The 16,409-nt window shown below is 42.7% G+C and overlaps 4 protein-coding genes across 4 annotated transcripts; 3 read left to right on the plus strand and 1 right to left on the minus strand.

Annotated features, from left to right (window-relative positions):
- Nucleotides 1–3,641, plus strand: SERLADRAFT_445807 (uncharacterized protein; the record flags this gene model as incomplete). The annotated part of the gene is made up of 13 exons (XM_007314327.1): nt 1–441; nt 495–636; nt 690–860; nt 929–1,132; nt 1,186–1,277; nt 1,336–1,556; nt 1,608–1,678; nt 1,738–1,879; nt 1,929–2,478; nt 2,528–2,628; nt 2,682–2,981; nt 3,029–3,251; nt 3,305–3,641. 13 exons carry the CDS (start codon nt 157–159, stop codon nt 3,446–3,448), a joined length of 2,646 nt encoding a protein of 881 aa, XP_007314389.1.
- A 1,079-nt stretch (nt 3,642–4,720) lies between these two features.
- On the minus strand, nt 4,721–6,208 carry SERLADRAFT_405837 (uncharacterized protein; the record flags this gene model as incomplete). Its single annotated transcript, XM_007314328.1, has 8 exons — nt 4,721–4,766; nt 4,813–4,862; nt 4,962–5,020; nt 5,114–5,373; nt 5,466–5,485; nt 5,764–5,800; nt 5,854–6,119; nt 6,170–6,208. The coding sequence occupies 8 exons, from the start codon at nt 6,206–6,208 to the stop codon at nt 4,721–4,723; spliced, it is 777 nt and encodes a 258-aa protein (XP_007314390.1).
- Nucleotides 6,209–11,309: 5,101 nt separating this feature from the next.
- On the plus strand, nt 11,310–12,259 carry SERLADRAFT_434049 (uncharacterized protein; the record flags this gene model as incomplete). Its single annotated transcript, XM_007314329.1, has 4 exons — nt 11,310–11,323; nt 11,360–11,469; nt 11,522–11,926; nt 11,994–12,259. The coding sequence occupies 4 exons, from the start codon at nt 11,310–11,312 to the stop codon at nt 12,257–12,259; spliced, it is 795 nt and encodes a 264-aa protein (XP_007314391.1).
- A 1,487-nt stretch (nt 12,260–13,746) lies between these two features.
- On the plus strand, nt 13,747–16,323 carry SERLADRAFT_405839 (uncharacterized protein; the record flags this gene model as incomplete). The annotated part of the gene is made up of 8 exons (XM_007314330.1): nt 13,747–14,104; nt 14,419–14,613; nt 14,684–14,819; nt 14,975–14,983; nt 15,421–15,509; nt 15,530–15,655; nt 15,933–15,961; nt 16,063–16,323. 8 exons carry the CDS (start codon nt 13,747–13,749, stop codon nt 16,321–16,323), a joined length of 1,203 nt encoding a protein of 400 aa, XP_007314392.1.
- Nucleotides 16,324–16,409: the final 86 nt, after the last annotated feature.

Genomic DNA, 16,409 nt, shown 5'->3' on the forward strand with positions numbered 1-16,409 from the left:
GGCAATAATTTATCTTCCTGTGGAGTGGAAGATTTTATTTCCCGTGATCACCATTCGTCGACTCGCCTTCGCCGTAGCTCTAGCGCCAGATATTCCCGTCAAAATAGTACCTTAACGACCGACACCCTAGAGCTTGAAGCATGGTATCCTGTTCACATGGAAGGAGACAGACAGGCTTCGGCGCAAAGTCAAGATTTTGATCGGCAACTGCCTCTCGGTGATCTCATACTTCCTCCCCGTGTCACTTTGCAGAACCCTGCGTCGAACTTATTCTATCCAACTGAGGTTTCTCCTCTGAGCGAGGAAAGTCATCCTCTTAGCTCCAAGATATTAGCACAAATGTCCCAACTTGCCCATCACTCGCTTGGAAGTAGCGGGAGCAAACGAAATCGCATCGGTAGCTGGGGTTTGATCGCTAGTGGAGAAAGCAAACGGCCTTCGGTAGAGCTTTAACTCTCCCCATGAGCGTTGCACTTACTTATCACCCGCAAAAGTTCCGTAATGGATTGGAGCTGCTCATTGCTGTCATCGGCTCTCCCGGATGTGGTAAATCCACCGTAATCCACCAAGATGCCAGCACGTACGGATACTCCACGACCGAAATTTGTAGCTTACCATTTGGTATACTATATCGCTGTGAGTCTTGTGGAATTGCTTTCGTGCTTGACGTTGATTTGCCACTTTGCAAGACGACCGCCGGTTGGAATGGCTTAGGCAAAGTGAATCTTCATTAAATATTCATCTACTCATCTACGAAATGGATATCACTACATTGGTTTCCGTTCCCCAAGTGGACGGAATATTTGTTTGTTATGACGCATCGGATAATTCTTCTTTCGAGCCTGTGGCGCGATTTCTCCGTATGTATATCATAAATATCTCTGCATCAAAGTACACGGCTCATTACAACTTCTCTATCAATCGTCAGGGATGTCCCACCCTTTCAGACTTCCCACAGTTGGACTGGCCTGCAAATCCGATCTAAATACCACAGTCGACCCCCAAATTGCCTCAGAACTTTTTCAAGGTTTTGATTTAGGTCTCGTCGAAGTTTCAATTGTACAAGATGACGGGAAGACAAAGATGGGGAAATCATTCAATTGGATATTAAGATCCATTTTACTTACACGCAGTAAGTTAATATATTCATCTTAGCGCATTCTACACATCTCTTTATCGTTATAGGCCTTCGACTCCCGACCTCACAGCCCGACCAGCGGAATCCAGCATCTCCTGAATCTTTAGTATCTCCTCTCCTTTTAGATCATCCAAAAATGGTAGATGCTGTGATAATATATTTGCGTAGTAGTTGACAAACAAATTTGTCCATCTCAGGTCACAGCACTTGAAATTCCAGTGTATTCCTTGCATTCTTCTACATCTCCGACGCGCACACCCCTGACCGCTGATCTAAACCGTAACACATCGACTATTCATCTCGATCCACCAGAAAAGAAACAGTCTAATCAATGGAATCTGACTGACTATGACCATGTGAACTATAAATCACCCCCCCCAAGTTTGGGAGCTCAGGTCGATAAAAAAGAGAAGCTCAGGTGATTCTCACCCTTGCAATCAATTGATGCATTAGCTGAGATCTTATTTAGTCGTCCTGTACAGTATGCCACTCTGGAAGAGCTTCTCGACAAACTTCTTTTCCTGGCAGTCAGCGGGGATGGTACAGTTATAAATCATCCTTGTTATTCGCAGAAATTGTATTAATCTTTTTAATCACAGATCCGACATATATTTCGAATTTCTTGCTTACCTACCGGCGGTTTGCAACTCCTCGTAGTGTACTGTTAGCGATGCAAAAGCGTATGCGCCATCTTGATACCTCACCTGGTGATCCTATGTTGGCATGTTATGCTCAAATGAGGTGCAACTTATAATATATGCAGAAATAAACTCTCTCACATGTATTTTAGAATCTGTCACTTGCTTGAGTCTTGGATGGAAACCTATGCGCATGACTTCGCAGTGCCAGGCGCTTCGGGTGCACTCAACGCACTAGTGAAGTCGATCATCGCCAAAACTTATTTACTTCATTATGGCTCCGATTTCCTCCCTTTTCTAGAGCAAGCTTCTAGTCTCGTGGATAAGGATGCTGCCTGGGCACAGAAATGTGAGGTCCTAGCGGAAGAAAACGATGATCCCTATAGCCCATTCGGTGACGAAGACGAATTCCTCAACAGTCATGTTCGTTCGCCCATCACCAGTTCTCCTTCACTCGTTCCTCTATACGATGACTCTATATTACCTTTTTACGCAGTCAGGGAACGTAAACTAAGTTTACCACTTAGTTCCCTCGTGCCGTCTATCCCATCCCCCACCAATCACCCAGATAGCCAGGAAATGTCAACGAAACAGCTCCTCAAAGAGCTTCTGAAGATATCGTCGGATATACAGAACCTGGATTCGGGAGATATTGCGCAGGAGATAACAAGGGTGGAAGTAGTGGCTTTCATGAGCATCGAGGTATTGCCTCCAGGACTGCTGTATATTTACCATTACTTATCCTTTGAAGCCAAGAGATTGGCTTCACTATACACTTGTTACAGGGAAAAAGAGCTCGGATTCTGACACAATTTCGCGATTCAATGCAATATCTAGCCATCTCGCTGACTGGTGCGCTTAGATGGCGCTTGATTATAACTTGATCTTCTCACCATCATTTTCAGGGTAGTGTCGCTTATCCTTTGCCACGACAAACCAAGGCATCGAGCCCGCCAGATCGAGAAATTTGTGGACATAGCTCATAAGTTGCGCGCTCTCAACAACTACTCGGCTCTGCGAGCTTTTGTGGCTGGTATCAACAATTCCACCTTTCAAGGAGATGACACCATGGAAGTTTTCAGGACTAAGGCCCCAGAACACTTCAAAAACCTCCTATCGTGGGATGTCTTACTACAGCACAGAGGGGCTCACCAAGCTTACAGGATGGCTTTAAGGAACACGAAGGGTGCCTGCATTCCTGCCTTGTAAGTTATTATTACAATGTGAGGCTTGGCTAACCGCGTTCGTATAGAGAGGTTCATATGTCCGACCTCATTCGCGCACAAGAAGGTAACCCTGATTATCATCCATCCGACCACGGTCAAATACATTGGGGCAAGTTCAATATGTTTGGAAAGTTCATCCAAAGCACAGCCCAATGTCAAGTGCAATGTGATACCTCCAGAGACTATGATTTTCCTGAGAGGCCTCGGATAGGGACTCTAATTTTTAATGAATTTCTTATGCCGGAAGACGTAAGTACCATCATCTTGTAAATAATGCTTTATGCCAAAACATGTCGGTACAGGTGCAAATGACGCGGATGGCACCATTGCCCAACTCGGACACCGAAGAGCTTCATCGATTCAACACAGCCCGCTCCAGTTCTCGTGATCATTCAACATCTGCACAAAGGGACGCAGCATTCATACGCAGAATTTTCCAATGGTAACAACCGTGCTGAGATTGATTAACGTTTGCGAGAATTCATGATGCGAGCGAGATTCATGATAAGCAAGTAGATTGTTGTAAGAAGTGTATATTTCTGGTTACCATAGGGTACCAAGTCTGAATTACATATCATCATATTGATGCGTTGAAACTAGGTTCTATCAGTACTGTAATAGAGATAAATAAGTTACTGTTATCGTAGTAGAAGACTGAAATAACATACCCCTTCAGTAGATTCTGATCTACTGAAGGGGGAAATCGTAAGAATTCTTATATATATAAAGGAGAGAAAGGAAGTCAGGTGTGTGATCTGATAGTATCGCAACTAGAATGTTAGTGTATTAACATTTCAACACTCCTCGATACAAAGTTATTGGGGGGGAAAATAAAAATAAAAATGGGACAAAATTATCTTAAGCCCACACACAAGTATGTAGAGAAGAGAAAAGTTTTGTGGGAAGTGCCTTGGTGAATGTGTTGAGCAATATTGTGGTTTATAATGATATATTGAACTGAAAGTTTGTTGGATGTGACATGCTCACAGATGTAGTGAAAACAGATATAAATATGTATATAATTCAATCAAATTACAGTTGCTTTACCTTATGCAAAGTATTATATTTGAGTACACAGTAACAGCTCATCCACATCTATATATCTATCTATCCAGTTCATCCAATTTATCTATGCCCCACTGGAGGGTAAGTCTCTTTGACCACTCTCTCCAAGTCATTAAAACTCCGCTTCAATATGTACAATATGTTCTGCCATGTTGGAGCGGAGCTTGAAATATCTGTGCTTTACACTGTCCATGACAGTGTGCAAGGCTCTTCAAGAATGGATGCCGCCTCCCCTGCCTATCCCACTCACTGTCTTGCATGACCTCAAAGCACAAGAAGAAAAATGTTATTGGCTGGATGGTGACTTGAAGTTTAGATAAGTTTTAAACACTTGTACAAATTTTCCAAACTAATATCAGTGTATTATCATAGGTTTGAATCATTTAAGAGTGCTCAATGCTGTCTATAATATTGTGTAAGGCTCTGAAAGGTGGGTGCTCACTGTGGAAGGATGACATTGCACTAGTATGGATAATTGTATGTAGTAAGTTTTGTTTCTGGTTTTTCAGTAGCATATTCAAGCTTTGTGTTTTAATAGTCATATAACCTTATAGCTTACTTGGTACTGTGTATATATCTCAGTAGAATGTACATTATAATGACTATAATATACTCTATATTCAGTTCAGAGTGAAATAAAGCAGTTATAGAAACTAAAGCACAGTCATTTTGGGTTTTGGCACTGTGCTTGAAACCATTCTAGATGCAAAATAGATATACTATAGTATGCTATAGAGCAACTGACTGTCTACTAATTGTACTAATTGATATGAACTGATATGGCCAATATATTTGCTATAATATCAAAAATTATGTATTAATGTGTACTTGTTAGCACTTATAGCCAAACCATATCTTCCTGATGTAGTGACGACAGGTTGCTTAATGGCACACCAGAATAGCAATCCAGAACCCAGGGTTGTGCAATAACCCATTATAGAAAGACCCCAAGTCTGTCAATGCCTTCAAATGTTTCACCGCAGGCATATGTGTAGCCGATCCCCAAGCCCCAATGATACCGCATCATCATATCTCAATCTACAAACCTGTAAGAAACATATTGGTAGGTTTCTTTAGCGTTAAACATAGCTGGGACCAATTGACATAGTACTTTTTCCAATCTTGTGCATCCTGAGCAAATTTGGACATCCCAATGCCATTGGGATGTAATTTCCCTTTGTGAAATGCTGGCACTAGGTGGCCACTCTGCAGAACATTGGCTGGGTTGACGAAGCCGAAAGCATCATCTTCAGCCATGGGAACAAAATGTAGCATGTTGAGTTTGTACCAGCCTGAGTCTATTTCTCTGTCCAAAGGATCACACAATTTGTACCACCTCACGAATAGAAATTCCATCTTACACGTGTGATAAGTTGTGACTTCTTGACCAGTACATACAATGTTTGCGTGGTAAATGCCTAGAACATGAGCATAATAGAATGGGTGGGAGGGGTGTCGCAGATTGGTGTCGAATCCATCCAGAGGAGCTAGTAACATAATATTGCAATGATCTGTGCATGGGTTAACAATATCTTGTGCTCGGTGGATGTCGTATGTTGTGTAGTTGATGCAAAAGATGTTGCGAGTATACATTCTGTCATTTTTAATATGACTTGAATGGAAGGTTGCTGGTTCAGTGAGGGATCATGAAGGTGACACTCGGAAACATTAGGAGTGAGAAGAGTTGATTGCATACAGTGATGTAAGTCAACCTTGAGGTTTGGTACAAAATCCTATAGCAAATCAGATTGATACTGGTATTGTACAGTATTGATTTGCCCCTTACCGTGCAAGCTGGATTGCGGGAGTACATTTTGGAGAAGAATGTGATGTGCAAAGGTGAGTTTTGAGACTTCCTATGTGATGATGGTTATCAAGAGTGCTGGCCTCCTGATCAGTAGCAACGGCACAATCCTCAGAAGACATGCCGAGCTTCTGGTGCATGAGACATATATGGGCCTCCCGACGCTCAATGTGAGTAAGCTGTTCAGTGCAGGTTTTCTTGCTGGTTCTTTTGTATCTAGACTTCCCTGTCCAGTGCTCTAATTCACCCTGGGCACTGGTTATTACAAATGAAGCAAGATATGGTTAGGTGAACTTACGGGCTCGGTGGAATAGGAGTCTGTAGTGCCAAAGGCCATCAGGAAAACATGATTTTGCTATAGTTGGATATAATTGGAACTTTTACCAATGATAGCAACTATAGCAAAATGTGCATTATATTGATTTATATTGATTTATAGTGACCTATAGTGATCTATACATGTCATAAAAATGATATTTTATCCACTACTAATTACTACCAGATTGTTTGGTATGCAAACTTGCTAGTCCAATTGTTAAGTAAAAATGTGGAACATATATCTAGTACATTTTCTGTATGCCAAGTTTCTGGCTGAGTTAGCCAGCTTGCATTCATTCTTAAAGCCAATTCAGAAAAATTGGCTGGCTTGACACGCGGGAAAGTGTTACAATCGGAGTTTAAATGTCTCAAAAAGCAGTCAGATCTCTCTATAATGCCTATAGTGTTGAGCAAAATGTGTTGTCAACTGTGGGAAAATGCTACTGTGCTGCAGCGCACTCCTGCCCTCTATTATGGCTCAATACTGTGGCACACATTGTCAAAATGTGCAAATTTTATTTACCTTTTCACATTGTCATTTCAATACTATACTAAACCAAAATAAAAACTCAAATGGGTTCAACCATTTGGGCTGCAAATGGGCCTCTGTGCATTGGATTTGGTATATTTATTTTCACTGTCATATTCTCCCTATATTGGTGCACAAGAATTTTTCACTTTCACCTGCTGAAACTATTATTTTAGATTTGTATTTGTTTGTATCATTTGTATCTTTCATCTTTGCCACATATACTGAACTTGTATCATTGGCTTGGTTTTCAGGACTCCAATACCTAGGATTATACATTCTAAATAATGCAGTTATCTGATGGCCAGGGGTAGAGCTGCAAAAAGTACTCCTTCTCCATCATCACCACCTTCAAACTATAACAGTGATATTATTAAATTTATTTATGTTGGCGTTATTTGATATTACTATTCACAATTTCTAGGCTACTTCTGAAAGACCTTTGGCTCTAATAGCATGCTCTGTAAGTGTTCATATCTTTTTTTTAAATAAAATTAACAATCAATATTGTTTACCAGATTGAATATGCTTTGCTAGGTGCTATCAACAATGCCACAATAGAATTCTCAGAGACAGCATTTTCTGCTAGGTACATCACCTCAATCACTATAAATCTGTACTTATTATACTTTTACAAGGTGGGATCATCATATGAGGTTGCTGGACAACTTTTAGAAACATTCTCCTACATACCTGGTGGCTGTGGTTGGTGGGGTTGATGAATATATTTGGTAAGAGCTTACTACATATTTATATTGAAATGTTTTCTTAACCTCAAGTATTTTTGTAGGAATGGTTGTATGACAGTGGGGGGAGGGGGCAATCTGATGTTTCTGAGCTTATATTTGATTTTGATGCTTTAGAGGAAGCAGCAAAAGCGTCAAAATTGTTTTTATAAATATTATTCCTGCAGCATTTTTAAAAATCAATATAATTTGATTTATTAGTGCTTTTTTTGGATATAATTGAGTATGGATTGATATAATTGCACTTAGAGTGAATTATAGTGAAAAAGTGCAAGGTCATTTTTGTTTTAACGACTGTGCTATAAACCACTTTTTATGATATTTATTGATAATCATGCATGTAGAGTAGGGGACTTTTCAAGGATCACACTTATAGATATAACAGATATTTTTGCTATTATAGCATATATTTTGCAATTTATTGTATTTATATCTAAGTCACATTTTCCTGATGAAGAACCTGGTTTGTGCAGGACAATCCCCGAGCGCATGGAGTTTATAGGTTTATAGGTTGGATGTCTTGTGTTTTTGGGCAGCTCCTGATGATGTCGACTGAATGTCAGTGCCTTGCCGGATTTGACGGCGCCTTTGTGCATCGGCTTCACCCCAGAGTTCCCTAACACAGAAAGCAGAGCAAGTATTTGCAGCAAATTTTTGTAATTTATCACCTAGACTTTTAGTTACTGCATCTAATATTTTCAGAGTATTGTCCGTATGCATGTGTAGTTTAGTTAAACCATGCCAATGAGCCATGCAGAGTAGCAAGCTCAATATTTGAGTGTTGTGTGGTTCTGGAATTAAGCCATTGAATACAGGAATGGTACGCTGCATAGTGGAAGAATTAAAATGCTGCAAAAATGTCAAAAGAAATGTGAAGGGCTTACCTGCAGCAAGTCTTCAAGATGGTGGGCTGTCATTCTTTGCATTTCAGATGTGTTAGCTGTGAATTGCCAAATAGTATCACTTCCGTAAGTTGGGATCTGGCGATATCTTTGACAATTGTTAACACTGAGTCTTAAGAGAATAAACAAAGACTAACCTTAGATCCAATCTATCTAAGAGCCCCCCATTGACAGTATCTAATATCCGTAGAAGATAGACAAAAAGGGACTTCCACACCCCTAGCTCGACCTCATGCATGAAATCAACAACGAACATTGAATATAAATTGGAACCCAATGGACCCAGCCTGTGGGAGAATGCATTCTGTAATATGGAAGAGTGCCAGCAGTCAGTGTGTTTCCCATCTTCAGACACCACTATTATGCACCAAAGTTGGAACTAAGGATTTGGCCATCAGGAATCCATTAACTTTGTTGCTGTTCACAGCATATTTCTTCTTGTAGATTAAATCATGAGCAACTGCAACCTTCTTCTGCTGATCAGCGTTGTCAATGCAGATGTTGACAACTCAATTCAGCATACTGGCGTCTTGTCCAATATTGGGAACCAAAGTCATAGGTGTTAAACACCGAGGACAGGGACAGTTTCCAAGGTTTTTTATACTCGCTATTAATATCCTACATAAGATGAGCAGGATTGTTGCACAGAACATGTTGGACCTACTTTTCAGGGTAATCTGCTGATTAGGTTAGGATGCAGGGATAAAATCAACAATCAATGCCATCACAACACTTGATGATGACACCATGCTGATACGCATGTAGGAATTCATCATGAAGTAGAATACACCATTGTGCATAAAAACACTTGCGCTGACAATGTGTCATGAAGGCGCTAGTAAGCTTGCTATTGCTAGTGTGAGTCTTTGCAAAATCTTTGAAGCTGTCTGGGAGCTATAAATCAATAAAAAAAAGTCAAACAGTGTGAATGAGCTACAATAGAGACAGCACTCACAGATTGAGAATAGGCCGCATGGTTGCACAAGTGACAGGATGGTTTGGTGCGACAATACTTGGATTCATTGGCAAAATAAACATAAAGCGGCCAAAGTTTTGCATTGCCAAAGGAAGTAAGTTGGGTGGAATCTGACAAAAACATGAAACCAGCCAGCACACATTGAAGGTTGCACCCGGGCTCTGGTGGGGATTCTTGAAGTTCATGATGAGCTTTCAGAAATGCGTCCAAAGTATAAGCCTCGCCGTGGACTCGAGCTTCGTGCAATTGATCACTTGGATGCCAGAACAGTTTGTATGGCTCATAATGAAAAAGCTGGTCATCACAAGGGTTTGCAAGTTTATTGTGAAGAATCTGAATGAGTGAATAATGGAATAAATCAGTAACATGATGGTCATGAGTTCCAGGGTCCGCTGATCTGCTATGAAATGGAACCAAAACAGTTACAGGTGTTTTTTGCCAGCCTGCATCCTGATCTAGCCATTCACCATTGAGATTATTGAGGCCCAAGTCCTTGTTGATTGTGCTCCACTTCAAATTTTGAACGTCTTCAGGACAAAAGGTGATAAAATTGGATAATAACCAGACCAGAGATTGAACCTGGAACCTTCTGGATACATGCCAGCGGCTCTACCAATTGAGCTATATGGCCAAGGTTATACAATGTAGGATCTTAAACATGACATGCAACCATGGACGTCTTACACAGAATAGCTGCTGCATACTGGGCTGGCTTACAAATCAGAGGTATTATCCTATGGAGTATTGGTATGTCAGAGTATATTCTAACAAAAGGTTGGGTTTCCAACAATATCAATGAGCTGCCTGAAAGATTCCTGCGACTTCTGAACACTATAATTCCAATACCGGTCTCCCAGACGAAAGCAACTCTTGTTTGCATACGGGCTGAAAGAATGATCACTGTTACAATTGACGTACCAGCACCTACTTATGCTTCACTTTTTATACTTTTACTTTTCATTTTCCAAGTCACATGATTGATCATGTGACCATTGACTTTGCTTTACATTTTTGGGACTTTTCATAATCACATGACTGATCATGTGACACAGGACCTGACCAGTGTCTAGACTCATCATGTGACCAGTCACATGCTAGATATCGGACTTTGAACTTTATTTATAACTGCACAGTACCTCATGTATTTTAGTATATATACTGGAGCAATACATGGGGAGGGACTCAGCGAGTCCTCTTCTAGTGTATACCAACATTAGTATGACAACCTCCCTCCTTTGATAGGTTGTACACTTCCTTTTCCTCCGCTGAGTTGTTGTTGTTGTTGTGCTCCAGTGCCCCAAGACTGTGTCTTGTTGGTGTGGTCACAGTGCTAGACTTGCTTCTTGAGGAATAAGATCAGTATTGTTTTTGCTGTTAGTACAAAGTCAAACTCCTTATAAAAGGCGACTCATGGGTACACGTGCACAAGTAGCCTTAGGCCAGGTTAAGAGAGATTCCGGACCCCAGGGACCGTGATGCATGCCAAAAATAATACATTCAACACTCAGGCTGTGCCAACTTGAACCAGTACTGCCAGTACTGGTTCAAGTTAACGCAGTACGGCCAGCCTGACAACTCCGAGTTGGCAAGTGAGTCACTCACGGTGTTCAAGTTCTCATTCAAGTTCCTCAGGCTTACGCTTCAGGTCTACGATCTATTAACAGCTTATATGAAGCTTCTAGTCAATTCAACACACTCACTGGCCGAACTAAAAGAGAAGTGTGAGGAGTGGTATATTAATGGGCCATAAGAGGAGGTGAGACAAAAGTGAGTATCATGTCCTTTACTCATCCGGGACAAATAGTGACTCAAGATACCCAGAGCTGCTGAAATCAAGGGTAGGAAAGTAATGAAGGACTTCCAGATGCAAGCAATCCGGGATCTGGGAATGTTGAGTTTTGTGCTCACCGCCCATAGAGATACAAATAGAACCATTTGCATGTCCTTGTAAGTAGTCTATGGACCCCATGTCTCAAATTGGGTGTGTGGTCACTAAAACTGATTGCTTTAATTGCAGCCATGAGCAAAATGATGAAGCCGGGTTTGAGCTTTTTAGCAAGGTACAACCCAACTGGCAAAATGTAAAGATATGGGAGGCTTGGGGCAAGTATGCACAAAGTCAGTTTAGTAAGTTTCCAGCTTAATTAATAAACATCCCAGAGTATTGAACTGTATATAGCTGATATAGATGGGTCTGTGCCAAAGGAGAGCCTACCAAGCAAGCAGAAAGAAAAGATCAAGATTCCACTCAACAACAATGAATATCCCATCCTTGTAGATGAGGATCTGTCTTCCCTGGCAACCTTTTCAGACCTACAGGCTATCATCAGGTCTTTTCTGACAACACATTACCAGATTTCCACTGGAAACGCAAAGGCTTCAGTACCTTGGACCAGCCTTGCGGAGTGCCCAGGCAACTATATCGACTTGCCAAAGGGGTACAAGTTCTGGGAACCATCATGTATGACAAAGGAGGAGACCCGGTGTCTATTGGACCATTGGTACAACCAGAAGAACAATATAAATGCCAAAGTTACCTTCAGGTTCAAATCTAGTCTGCACCCAGTAGCCAATAAAGGAAAGGGTAAAGAGAAGGCAGCAAAGGCAGCAATGAAGAGAGTCTTTCCCAAAGTAGGAATGGTTTCACCCAGAATCAAATCCACAACAAGGAACAAGAGGAAATGAAATTCTAAGCAATGATGAACACAGTGCCAACGTTCGAAGCCAGCCTGGGCCCTCCAAACCAGCTGCAAGGCAACAAACCGTAGCCTTCCAGGAATTAACAACCAGGCCCGGGCCCTCCAAACTGATGCCCAACCTCGTCCTGGCTCCCTCTATCTCAGGGCAGCAATCTGTAGGTGTAGAAGAAGTGGACAAGGACAGTCCCTGGCATGCTTCTATTACACACAAGTCTTAGAGGAGGTTCCTTGCCGGCTTATGTACTGAGGAGGATATCTGAAGTTGGTGGATGCAGTGTACCAACTACCAAAAAACAAGCCCGGGCCCGGCTCCCAGAGTAATGGCCAGCCAGAGGATTACTTGGACTACTGGCTGTCATGGGCCTCATGGGGCTACATCCACAGCATGATTTTATTGGAGAATCATGAAGGCAATAGAACTCAAAACCTGTTGAGGTGGCTCCGTGTGCAGCCTTATCTACATCACCCAGGGTCCTGGGACAGCCACATGGGTATCAGGGACTATACAGCTATGGCCCTGATATGTTTGGCAGTAGAAATGCTGCGCTGGGACTTTCATACAATCCAATTTGCTGATGAGAACGACAACCTGACATGGTCATATATTGAGTTTGCCATAGTGGGTGAAACTATCCTCCCATTGTGCAGGGACATGACCACTGCAATACAAAACAGCTTGGAATCCGCCTTCCCTGACAAGGCAAGGCCTCTACCCAGGATGGTGAGAAAGGCAATGCAGAGTCCCACCAAACATGGGTATGAGGGGATGGATGGGGAACCTGGGAACATTGCACACAGGACAAGGTCAGGTAATAGTCCAGTAAAGTGGCTTCAACAAGCCAAGGACACCAAGGTAGATCAGACGCTAAAGGTAAAGAAACCCAGGAGGTGTTGAATAGTAGGTACACCTCTTGTACAGTAATGTAATAAATGTACATAATATCCCTGGGTTTAAAATGTGTACCTGGGGATGTGAGTGTTGTAGTTGTCTCGGGTTAGATGATCTTACAGCCCGGCTCAACAGATCATAGATCACTTGGCTATAGACCGTTCCCGGGCAACATTTCCATATTGCCAAGCACCACTTACAGATAGTTTATTGATGTGTTGAAGTTAGACAGGTCCCGGATCATGTTGATGGGGCCCGGGGTAGAGTTCTCAGACTTGTTTCTTATCACACATTATCACACTAAGATTGTAGTGTGGGTGGCTCAAATTTATATGGATAAAGTAATTAAATGTACACTGAGTGGTGAGTGAGGAAAAACTAAGTATATGCAAATAAAATCTAGTTGAAAAAAAGAAAGAAAAAATAAAATTTATATTACAAGGCCATTGAACTATGATTTTGTCTAATTGTACTCCCTCTCCTTTGCTTTCAACCTTGCTACCTCATCCTCCAGCTGGCTAATCCTCTCATAGAGATCCCCAATGATCTCCTGCCTTTGTTCCATCCTTGCTACCCTTTCTTCCAAGGAAGGAGGCAGGCTCCACTGCTGTGCCGGGAACAATCATTGTATGTGGCTGGGAACCGGGGATGTAAAGCTGAAGTCAATGAGGTCCCAGCCATCACTTTGAGGAGTGATAGCAATAGGGACCTCACCTCCCGGGGGTGTATGAGGCCTCGGTGGCTGAGGTGAATCCCCTTGTTGGGCCTCAAAAGGCCAGTGAGGGAGGCCCGGGGGATGGATGAGGGGTTTCAGGAATGTTCAAGGGCATTTTATCCTGCCTGGATGGGTTGGGAGTGCTGTGGGGAGAGATCGGGGTGGGAGGGAAGGATGAGGATGGGAATTCAAAGGGAGTATTGGACCGAGGGAGTGTGATGTCTGGGGGGGGGGCATCAACAGCCTCCCGGGGACAAATGGGAAGGGGGCTGGGGGATGGCAATGGCAGCCTTGCCACGGCATCCAAAACCTCCCTGGCAGGAGAGGGGATGGCCTCTTTCATCCTGGCAATCTCGGGGCCGGGATGGATTGCATTGGCATCCATCTCCCTGGGTTCTCTATGGGACACCCGGGGAGGCCTCCTTGAAGGGGGAAGAGGGGGTGAATGGCATGCAGCAGGTAGGGGAGTGTGGTGAGCAGGAGCTGGGATTTCTGCTCGTGAAGGTGGGGGGACCCTGATTGTGAATCTGGTCCTGGTTGTTCCATGGGGCTGGTAGACCAGCTTGGGTGCTCCCCGGGGCGGCCCAATCTTGATGGGATGGTTGGGAGTGGCAACCAGAGCCCTTGGCATTTCTGGCTCTGAGGCTACTGGCTTCCAGGACTTGCTCCCCAGGCTTGCATCATTGTCCCACCCGCACTTGTACTTCTCCTGGCTGCACTTGCCACAGGACGTCCTCCACTTCTTTGTCTGCTTACTTCTGCTTATGGTGCAGGCAGAATTGTCCAGCCTGCACTGTTTGCACCGCTCCTCCATGCTCTTCCTCTGCAGATCCTCTACACCCCTGCGTTGGACAGGAACTATGGGCCAGTACATAATGGCCTTCTTAATGTGCTTGTTGGCTGTGTAGATCTTTTCTTGGGTGGAAAAAAACATTGGGATGGTGTTTTTGGTTGGGGAGGTGTTGAAAGTGTGGTGTAGAGTGTTATGTCTGAGTGACTGAGATGTTAAAGGGTTCAGACACGATATACATGGATCAGGTGTCACAAATTGTGCCCATGGGAATTTTGAGAAAAATGCATGTGATGAAAGCTGGACTTGGTATTTATCAAATGCCAGAAATGTTGCAAATACCAACTCCCCAGTACAAATCCAGTGCCCGGGAACCATCCTCAGGTATGTCCCATTGTCTCAAATATTACTCCATTACCATCTTGAAACACTTTTTCTTTTGATTTACCCATGTTACCCACTATATATAACCCAACAACCATGAATTGTAGGTTCATACATTGATTTGTACTTAAAAGGTCTGATATACATTTCATCAGCAATTTCAAGTGAGTCAACTGGCTTATCAGACGATTTGCCATCCCTGGAGGATCTGACTCATCTGAATGCTCCCTGGATTCCTCTGAATGCTCCCTGGGTCCTTCCTCTGTACCCTCCCCGGGGCCTTCCTCAGATCTCTCCCCAGCACCCACTCTTACAAACAATATCTTTGATATTGGGGTGCCATGCAAGAGACCTAATCGTAACGGGAAAAACATCTTTGATATTGGGGTGCCCTCCAGGAGACCTAAGAACAACCCTGAGAAACACATTTTTGACATTGGGGTGCCATGCAAGAGGCCTAATCGTAATAACCCCGGGAGCACAAAGTTAGGGATGCCCGGGCCCTCAGTCTTTGACATAGGGGTCCCTAGTGTACACAAGTCATCATCAAAAGCTGGAAATCCAATGCCACCAGTGCCTGAATATTGAAACCAGGATATAGTGGAAAAGGAGTGCTTGCTTTTAGTGTTGGTGCTCTATTTGTGACAGAAAAACCAAAAGAAAGCACAGAGACAAATGTCTTTGACCTGGGTATACCAATATCCAAGTAGATAATAGTATTGTTATATGTAAATATATGCCCAAAAATGTCTCATGGATGCCTCAAATCCATCAGGACCTTAGAGGGCAGAGTTATCAAGATTTAATAATAGCTCAGATATCTATCAAGAGTGGAGGTAAGACCACACTGTATCTCAGCTATTGCACTCTTTGCCACTCATCATCCTGTGACCCAGCCGGGTCATCTTTAACAAGCAGACTCTCACCCAGCCGGGTCATTGATGATGGGCACAATAATATCACCTTTAACATGGCCTGGCTGGCACACTCCGCTGGACTCCACTGGCCCCATCTACATAGTAATATTATCAGGTAATAATGCCCCATCTAAGATGGAAGGTTATTACTATACTATGTGGGCAGATCACTGCCAAATATGAACTAGAAATGTAGGACAACGTAGAAAACAGATTAGTAGCCAGGTAAGAGGACAGGTTAATGTGGGCAAGACAGAGGGAGAGAAAAAGCAATGTAATTGCTTGCAATGTTTTTATTAAATCTATATGCAGAAATATAAACATAGAAAAAAACTTTAAAGGTGGTAATCCAGATAAAGGAACAACACAGTGCAGCAGACATTGCTGTTTGGGAATGGCTGCAGGACCTAGTCAAATATTTAGGGGAAGATAGAAGGAGTTTGGAGGAGAGTAATGTGGATAGAGATGAAGATGGAATAGTGCAAAAAGTGTACAGAGTGAAGGCAATGTTTTGGAGAAAAAATGTTGAGAAGGAACTCGGTATTATTAATAAGACTCAACTCCAGGATGACAACTTATACTCATAACAAGGATCTAAACCTGCCAGGCAAACATGTAGCAATACAAATCCCTTTCCAAGGAAAATCTGGTCTGCAAGCTTCCCCAGATCTTA

Source organism: Serpula lacrymans (assembly GCF_000218685.1).
Source record: "Serpula lacrymans var. lacrymans S7.9 unplaced genomic scaffold SERLAscaffold_3, whole genome shotgun sequence".
In the NCBI taxonomy this organism is placed as follows: Eukaryota; Fungi; Basidiomycota; class Agaricomycetes; order Boletales; family Serpulaceae; genus Serpula; species Serpula lacrymans.